This window comes from Seriola aureovittata, chromosome 17, assembly GCF_021018895.1.
Source record: "Seriola aureovittata isolate HTS-2021-v1 ecotype China chromosome 17, ASM2101889v1, whole genome shotgun sequence".
Taxonomy (NCBI): domain Eukaryota; kingdom Metazoa; phylum Chordata; class Actinopteri; order Carangiformes; family Carangidae; genus Seriola; species Seriola aureovittata.
In genome coordinates, this window is record NC_079380.1 from 13,195,821 (window position 1) to 13,205,498 (window position 9,678).

A 9,678-nucleotide genomic window follows, 5' to 3' on the forward strand; every position below is an offset into this window, starting at 1 on the left:
CAACTACAGCTTCACAATGCCCGCCCAGCGTACACCGTGATTTGCCAACACAAAGAGATTACGTCACTACGTTGCTTTTGGAGCACGTTGGGTGCGCTTGGTTTGGGACCCGGCTTGTTCCGAATGGGTGAATTTTGGATTTCAACCACGGGACGCATCGATGACGTTGCCTTGACAAAAACACCTCCCGTACAGGCTAATCTGGAATATATAACCGATCCAAAAATTTACAACAATGTTATTCTGAATGGTGCAAAGATGTGCTTTTTTTTAAATAGGCGTATTGCCGGCAGGAACCCGACTGTTATTGCCTTTACCTTATGTCAATCATTATTGATAGATACTTTTGGGAGATGATCTTCCGTTGTTTCATCGATGCAAGTATTTGATATCACTAGTTATCACCTATTCAGAAGTGTCAGTTTATGCCTGCAGTTTAGTTGAGTATGTGACACAAAAATAATTTATAGGTAACATTTTAATTAGCAAAAATCCCCCATTCTTATTTGAAGGTAAAATTAGTAAAATTCAATTTCTTTGTATCATCAATGGAAGACTACCACCTAGTGGTTATATGGTGTAACTGAAATAAAGCCTGCAAGACTCGCCTTCAAAGTCAACTTGGCTTCATGAATATGTGATAGTATGGATGGATAAGAAACATGGCAATGAGATCAGGGCTCGTGCTGGCATCTATGACCAAAGGAGCCTCTCATGTCTCAATTGCGACCTCAGGTTTGATGAATACCCTGGAACAGATGAATTTTTTATCAATCTAAATATGTATGATTAAATGTAGCAGCTGAATCAGAATGAATAAATTATAGCACAACGAAAAATAAGTGAGGCATGACATGACAAAGCCTTGCTGCTGGATCACAACAATCTCATATCAACAGTTAAAATGATACAGACCAAAAAAAAGCCCTTAAGATTTTGAGCTGAACTCTCATCAGTAACTTGCACTTGAAAAACAGGACAGTTCCTCTATGTTTTCTGCAAGCTAGGGTCACACTGGAGTGCAAAACACGATCGCATTGTGGCACAAGGCTGCTGTACCGCTTTCACACAGTAAATGGTGTGTTGGAAAGAACAGTAGTAAACCCTTCTCCAATGAGGATGCACTGATGTGTAAAATTACTCACTCTCGTCTAATTTGTATTATAGTCAATGGACTAAAATTCAAGTGGGAATGTCAAATGATTCAAATTGGTCAGGTTTGGCTTTGTAACAAGTGGTAACAGGCCAGATTACTATAAAACATCTCATATTTGGCTTGTAGTGGGGAAAGTGGTGGAGATGTTGTAATGGATTAAATCTGCACCTGAGAGGAGGATTACCCAGAGCAAGCCAAGCCTGGCCTGAGTTTATTCTTTATTTTCTTGTGATTCCCAGGCTGATTTCCAGGTATTTAGGTCCTGCTAGCATGATTTACAGCCCTTAGTTTTGCTTTCAGGATATACTTTCAAAAAAAGAGAGAAAAAAAAGGATGTTTGGGCTTGTTTGTGGAATCAATATAAAGTGTTACTTCCCTGATTTTTCACTTGAGGGCAGTGTAGGTGTGCTTATCTGGACAGTTTACATGTTTGATCTTCCAGGAGGAAACCTTTCCAGTATATCTAGTTGTAATAATAGATAGATAGATAGATAGATAGATAGATAGATAGATAGATAGATAGATAGATAGATAGATAGATAGATAGATGGATAGATGGATAGATCCCCTAGGGGAAATTCATGAATAATAGATGAAGAATATTTGTTTAATCTCGTTTTGCTTGTAGTATTTAGTTGATGTGTTCAATGTGTTTGCACTGATGTTATAATAAGTGTGCTATATTAACAGTAAAGTAAAATAAGGTAATGAGTTAGAAAGTGATTGTTGGAAAACATGATGCATCTCCATAATTTCTTTTACCATAACACACTTTCAACTTTTGCTAGAAACGACAACACCCTTAATCAGTAAGGGTCACCTTTCCTTGCATTGCAGAGAGACACAGCGTGTCTGTTTTAAACTTCAGTCAGCTGCTCTCTGACATTAGAATTAATGTGTCTCAGATGATTCTGTTTATTATGGACTGAATGGAAGAAAAAAAATCTTCAGCTGTTCTTTTCTTAGACAGTTGGGGAGGTTATAAGGACAAGCTCTCAGCATGTTGGTGGAGATCTCACAAACAAGATGCTCCCAGCGAGGGATCAGCATGTTCGCACTTCATTGTCAATTTCCACAGAATCAGCTGACAGTCGTATTATTCATGGTTATCTTATCAAAGTGACTTACTTTTATAAATTATTTCTAAGCTGTCCAGAGTATGTAGAATTAAAATTAATATTATCACAGCACTAAATGATAAATGTCATATTAAAGGACTACTACTGTTTTATTGCTCAAAGATTTATGGCATTTAATAATCATATCATTGTCTCTCATCTGGAATGGAATTTCTTCTTTTCAAATGCAAGCACACACACATTCACGTAAACAAATTAAGTGCTGTCATAGCCTTTTGCCTGTAGTGGTTAAATGAATGATCTGAACAAGCAGTAACTACACTGTTTGTTCAAAGCATGCACGGCTCCTTTGCAGGAATAACACAAGCTGTAATACAATTATGGCACCACAGAGGCCTGTTAAAAACGAGGAGATTAGCAGGGTTCCATGGAACTGAGCCTCAGCCTTCTAGGAAATTGCCCTAACAGACACTGATGAGTATGAGCTAGTTCTATGTTAATACTCTTACATTCTAGAGTAACATGAATTGCATGTAATAATTCAGTTTTGCAGTGAATTATTCTATTAATGTATAATGTATCTAATGTTTTTTTGTTTTATTTTGTTTTGTTTTTTTTTTTGGGGGGGGGGCAGAAAGTTGCTGCACAAGTGTAAAACAGAGCCTCAACTGAACAAATACATAGTGAGAAGTTCAAGGAGGAGGATGTTAGTTACAATCAGTGCAAAGTGCAGGTCAAGTATAAGCACTGCCTACAGAGGTTGACTGTCCAGGACCAGTAGACCCTGCTATTTGCTATGACTCTCCATTTTCCCCACATGAAGGCTTTCATAACTGAATGACTCCAAATATCCATGTGACTTTGCAATAAATTGTGATCAGCAGCTGACTGGCTACTTTTCTCATTGGTACTCATGAACACAGTTGATGAAAGTTTCTTTCCAAGAATCTCTGGGCACATGATTGGAAAACATTCCATTTTCTTTTGCACAGACAGTCTAGCTGACCTTAATTCACAGTATTTATTAGCTTGAATAAACTATAGACTATTGTTGAAAAATCTCTATTTTAATGACATGCAATTTCCATGACTGTGTTTGATAATCTTTCTTATGGAGACGCATGCTAAGATTAGACCACATCTGGGACATCTGCATCCTGCCAGCTCTGTGCCAGAGATGCTGGGAGGTGACACATCTGCTGGAAGCTGTCAGCAGCCCTATCACGTCATCACAGAGGCTGGGTGGGTTGAGGCCAGCCACTTGGGGAGTGCTATGAAGGAGTTCAAGTGAAAATGTCCTAAAGTCATCCAAGTCCAAAAGCTATCCAAAACTCCCTAGTTTGTCATAAAGCACAAGTTCAGTTTGAGCTGCAGCTGAGATTGTTTCCAAAAAGAGCTAGTATTTCACCTCTGAAATTCATACATGGGAATTTCTGTCAGGAGCCAGCATTTATACAAACCACTGGACCTTTGACCTTTCTCACAGATTTTACTGCTGCATGAGATTATTTTGATGTGACCTTTGAAAAAGGTCAACAAAAGTTTTTTTTTATCATTATTTAATACAGAGATAACTATGAAAACAAAACATCCACGCTATATCCATATATTTTTAAACTTGAATATGACTTCAGCAAAGTTTTTTTGTTTGGAAATCCATTGCAACAGGGAGATATTAAACAGAAAATTAAAGTTAAATCCATTTTCATATATCATTAAAGGACTAAATGGCATGTACTACATGGCTCTAACAATAAAAGCTCAATATTACCATTACCTGTAATCCTGATATAAGATATTAATGTGGATACTCAACAAGATTAACAGCATCATATTTACATTTCTATCTGAACAATGAGATAATAAGTTTTTGTTAGTGTATCTTAATTGTATTTGTGAAATACTTTTCTGGCGATACCTTTTCTTTCAAAGGGTTAAAGGAACAACACAAAGGAAATCAGTCAAAGAGACATTAGCGATTCTGCCAACATGACAGTGATTTAACAAGCTTCTTCCTGTCTTGTGGCCAGTTCCCCAGGTGGAAATGGGTCAGAGCAACTCTCAATGCATCAGGCGGAAACAAAAGGCACAATGAAAAATGTAGAATGAAACAAACTCTCATGTGCACATACTAATCTGATACTTATCTTACCTGAACAGGACATTTTACCACCTTGACTACTGCCACATGCGTCATTTTACTCTGTGACACAGCTGTTATGTTCTAATATCTGTTCAATTACAGTAACAATGTGCATGTTATTCCAGTCAAATATGTTCAGCTGTTTGTGTGGGATGAGATTGTTAGGTCATGAAATGACCCACTTTTCAGAACTCATAAATGTGAGGTGTCAGAGCTTTCCTCACAACTCAAATGGTAAAACACTTGGCTGCATAATGCCTCACAAACTCAGATCTGGGTCACATATACTAACGCTGTAAAGTTCAACGTGAGCACTGAATGATTATTAAGTGCCTGGTAAGATCAATCTCACTACCACTCAGCTGAAGGTGTAACTAAAGAAAATGTTCACCAAGCCTCACATCTAAATGTGCACTTGATTCTCATTAAAAGTCATTCTTAATTAGGTCCTCGCTGGCTGTGTCACGGCTGTGGTGTCTCTGCTGCGGTGTCTGATGAGAAATTGTCCCTACAGTATTTACCAGGTGTGGATAACGTGTGTGTGTGGGAAGCAGAGGGGATTAACTGCTGAATCAATCATTTGATGACATCATATGGCTGTGAAATATAGGTCAATGAGGTTTAGTTCAAGAGATATGGCATTTCAATAACCATCACCATTAATACAGATTAATTAACTACATGTGGTTATGACTGGCACTAAGAAAATGAAGACCTGTGGATAAGGCCTGATATCACAGGATAATGGGTCAATGAAAAGATGGACCAAGAAAGGTTTATATTTGCTTTTCTTATTGGCATTATGTTGATGCCCAAAGAAAGATAGGCTAATGCATTTGTGCATGTTACTAGAGGGAATAGGCTGTTGCTCAGAAATACAGTATACAGGAAGCTGTGGTGATGCTTAGCCATAGCTTTTATCGTGTATCATTAATCTAATTTCAACATGAAGTAGCCATGTGTGCAGAGAAGGAGGAGGGATACCCGGATAAAAATGCATGACCTGATTACAGCTCTTCACTGATCTATAGACTAGACATTTAGTGTAACTCATTGCGGTCCATTAGACAATATTTGTGTCATCATGCCCACTAATATTTACACAGCATCCAAGTGTTGCTCTGCATGCATGCACTTGTTGTCTCACATGAGTAGACATAGGAAGCTGAACTGAGGTATAGATGCTTAAGGTTGCTAAGTAGTGGGATGCATTTTTCCCAATGCCTCGCAGGTCACATTTGTTTGTTCTGTGTATCAGTAGATTGCCTGTGGCCTAATTCTAGGGAAATATAGGTTATCAGGAGTTTAATTCAAAAGAGAATCCATTGAGGGATCAGTCTCACATAAATGGCAGGATATCTAAAACCTCTTCAACTGGGGTACCCTGAAAAAATTATTAATTGATTTAAAAAACTGAATTCATTTTTGTGATTAAATGAGTTATGAATCCTATAATTTGCCAAAGTGAAGCAAGGATAGTAGACATTGAAACTTTAGGCAATACTGACATTCTACCACCTATCATTGGGGTTTTTTGTTGTTGTTGTTGTTGTTGTTGTTTTTTGTAAAAGAAGTGAAATAATAGTTAAATCCTGTTATTTTGGGCACAGATAAAATAGAAAAATAAGATAAAATAAAGAACCCAGCACTTCAGTCTCCTCATTACTTTTAATAACTCAGCACACAAAATATCCTAGATTTTTAATATACATAATATTTAGCGGGTTAATTTGCTTAATTTTCTAAATATTTATGAATGTTTATAAAAACTTGGGGTCATTCCCTTTGTCAAATGTTTGTTATACACTTTTATATAGGCTACAGCATATGGTCATGCAACTGATCGAGCAAATTGATATTTGAAGTAGTGCCATTTGAAGTCAACAATTATTATGTATCACAAATATAATATGTAATCACCTTTTTATGTAGTCCTCAAGTCATAAAACAATTTAACTATCAATTTATTTGCGCATGGACGTTTCCTGTGTAGTGTCGTCATCTTGTGATGTATGACGTAAACTATCTGCGCCGCAAAGCAGGATCGTGATGGCGGTGGCTCAGCCGAACCTAGAGAAAGAGAGCGAGGATTGCTCTTTGCTGCCTTTGGTTCATGATATTATCAAATGGTGAGATGACTGACGTGTGTTAATATTACATGTTTCTTCGCTGCTCTGTGGCATCTTGTTTTCGTGTCTTCGTTCAGTCGCTTTGGTGGATTTGGTGAACTTGTTATGTTAGCTAAAGCTAACGTTAGCTATTACATTGAGAACCACTTGAAGCAACAATATACAAATATGACATGTTCTCTTTAAATCACCGTTGTCTTTATTTACAAGCATGGACAAGGACAGCCAAGATGTCCACCAAGAACTGGCTAAACTGAAGGCTAAGATCCAGGAGGCTCGGGAGCAGATCTCCAACATGCCCGGGATAGACAGCAGTCCGGTGGAGCAGCAGCAGCAGCTGGCCACGCTGCGGGAGCAGGTCCGCACCAAGAACCAGCTGCTGCAGAAATACAAAAGTCTGTGCATGTTTGACGTGCCGAAAGCATCGTGAGACTGAAAACTGGATTACCACAGGAAGGACTTTGTTTAGCTACATCCTCACCCATGGAACAGATAAAGGTGAGAGTGCAGAAGACGAGGTGGATGTTTAAATGACCAAGGACTGAATTTCTCTCAGTTCATTGCAGTGAACGATGTTTTTGAACGTCAGACAATGCCCCCTTTCTGTCCTTATTCTTTTTGCATTGCGGAAATGCAATGTGGTATTTGTATTCAATGTAATTTTTCAGTGTCATGCTCTTGTCTTGTAACACTCCTACTTTGTAATAAAATGAGTTGATTAAGAACTCTTCGGTTTAAAGTATTTTTGACTAAGCTGTCATACACATTCATTTAAGCTTATGGCCTTCACTTTTAATTAAGCATGTCTTTGACACAATTAAGCTATCAGTATTCACAGCCATAATTCATTCTTTGTTGATTTAGACCTAAAGAGCAGCATAGGTTTATTAAGAATCCAATGATTCATTACTAGAGTAAATGTATCCACATTTAACAGCTGGGAGCAGGGAGGCAGAAATTATGAACAATTAAATCTGAGTGAAGTGCTTGAATCAGTGTGAGTATGTTCAGGGTCTCTAGTGGACTCAGCTCATTATGTTCCAGTTATAATAGTTGCTTATGTATGTAATGATGGGATGAGGCAGAATGTGATGCATTTATAAAAAAGGAGGCCATATTCTAGTAGAGGGAAACTGCTTAATGAAATCTGCAGAAAAGTGTAGATTTTAGCCTGTGGAGGGTTTCATGTAACTTCATTGTTTTGCTTAAAAGGAAAGAAGAGGAAGGCAGATTATGAAAGTAACAAGTGTTTTTATTTTCTCTTTTATGCAAAAGTTGACAGACATAATAAATACACATTTAGAATAAAATTTGTTCGTAATGCAACAAACATTCAAGTTCCATCAAGTCTGGAAAAAAAAATAGCAAAATGTAAACATTTTTTCTCAAGTGCTGCTCTTGTTAAGCTAATGTAGAGGCAGATTTTACAGCATTTTCAGACCATCTACTGTATCACTACATCATTGTCCGTTGAGTCTCAGCCCAGTTTGAATCACAATGTGTCGCTGTCTTCTCGAGCGCTGTAATCTACTGTTGATGGGCGTGTGGGTCCTGTATGCAGGACGGCTGGCCTCTCTTTCAACTCTGGAAAGTCTCTCAGAAAGTCTCTTGCACGCTGGCAAAAAAAAAAAAGAAAAAAAAAAGAGCTGTCAGCATATGACGCAGCCTTTCTCTTTGGCCTGGCTGCCTCCCACAGCTTTCTCCTTTATGTACATCAAGTCACTGTGCACGCTGGGCCTCCGTGCAAACGGCGCCACAATCCCATATGCGTTCCCATCTTTGCACTTCTTGTTTCTGAAGGACTTTCTGTGGAGAACCTCGCAGTACTGCAGGGAAACTTTGCAATGCTGGTCGGGACTCATTTCGTTGGGCAATTTGGCCAAAGTAAAGAGAGTCTGAAACATCTGGTCTACGTTGGTGTTTTTCTTTGCTGAGATTTCAAAGTAGGCGCAGTGCTCTTCTCCGCCAACTAACTGCTCGATCTCGTCCTCCTGCACCTCACGGTAGAAGTCCCTGTCACACTTGTTGCCGCAGATGACCAGCGGGACGTCCACGTTCTCCTTGGTTTTGTTTCGTAGGCAGGACTTGGTCTCATAAATCTGGCGCTTCAGGCGCTGCACCTCCTGGAAGGAGTCTCTGTTGTCCAGACTGAAGACCAGAATAAACACATCACCTGTAAGACACAAGAGAAGAAACATTTAATGCAAAGCAATAACATTTTAGTAGCAAACTATGAACTCCGTAGAGAGCAGCGTGGCGCAGGATTGAAGTGGCTTTGAAGGCTCAACTCACCAGTAAGAATTGAAAGCCTCCTCATTGCGGGGAAGGGGTGATTTCCAGATGTGTCCAAAATGTCCAGCTGATAAACGTCTCCCCTGATGCTGTAGAATTTCCTATGAAAGTCCTCAATAGTCGGCGTGTACTGATCATCAAACCTCTCGTTCAGAAACCGAGAGATGATGGCTGTCTTCCCAACTTTCGTGGAGCCCAGGATCACCATCCTGTGGCAGTTCTTGGCCGGTATGTCGAAATCATTCTCAGCTGGTGACATTTTCTTAATCATGCTTGCAGCGGTTGCACGCAGCTGTGGACGGTGCTGTGGGCAAGAGATGGTTTTTAAATCCTCTCAGGGATGTGAGGGGTCTGACCTCGCTACCTCTCTATGGAGCTGGAGGAGAGCAGGCTGGCAATTTATAGGGGCAGTTTGCCGCGCCTCCCCAATGCGTCATGCGTCAATCCCCAGCTTGGGGATCAGACCCGAAATCATAATGTTACTATGGCTGTTTGTGTGCGTCAGCCTTGCCCACCCCTCATGAACAGAAAAGGGGAAAGATACAGGCTTGTTTTCAAATATTGTGCTTCATTGTTTGCTCATATTCAGCATCATATTTACAGAATAACAGCCTATAAAATTGAGATAATATCATTTAAAATGTTAAAATCTCAAATCAAACTGGTGAGAGATGATATCAGTATGCACACATTTGCTTGTAGTGTGTCCATTATACTACAGCAAAGAGTTTTAATGACATTAGACAAAACCATGCATGCATCTCACATTAACCTCTTAAGGGTCTTTTTTTTGCCGCTGTAGAAGCAGATCTACAACCAGCTCAGGCAACAGTCAAATTGCTCACGAACACAAGCTTCCCCAGTCATCAGTAATAAGTA

General features: G+C 39.2%; 2 protein-coding genes across 2 annotated transcripts; one reads left to right on the forward strand and one right to left on the reverse strand.

Annotated features, from left to right (window-relative positions):
* Positions 1 to 6,402: 6,402 nt before the first annotated feature.
* Positions 6,403 to 7,232, forward strand: med9 (mediator complex subunit 9). The gene is made up of 2 exons (XM_056401776.1): positions 6,403 to 6,507; positions 6,718 to 7,232. Exons 1-2 carry the CDS (start codon positions 6,428 to 6,430, stop codon positions 6,935 to 6,937), a joined length of 300 nt encoding a protein of 99 aa, XP_056257751.1. The 5' UTR covers positions 6,403 to 6,427; the 3' UTR covers positions 6,938 to 7,232.
* Positions 7,233 to 7,738: 506 nt separating this feature from the next.
* On the reverse strand, positions 7,739 to 9,173 carry LOC130185302 (dexamethasone-induced Ras-related protein 1-like). The gene is made up of 2 exons (XM_056401686.1): positions 8,800 to 9,173; positions 7,739 to 8,680 (listed from the first exon to the last, which is right to left on the reverse strand). The coding sequence occupies exons 1-2, from the start codon at positions 9,068 to 9,070 to the stop codon at positions 8,157 to 8,159; spliced, it is 795 nt and encodes a 264-aa protein (XP_056257661.1). The 5' UTR covers positions 9,071 to 9,173; the 3' UTR covers positions 7,739 to 8,156.
* Positions 9,174 to 9,678: the final 505 nt, after the last annotated feature.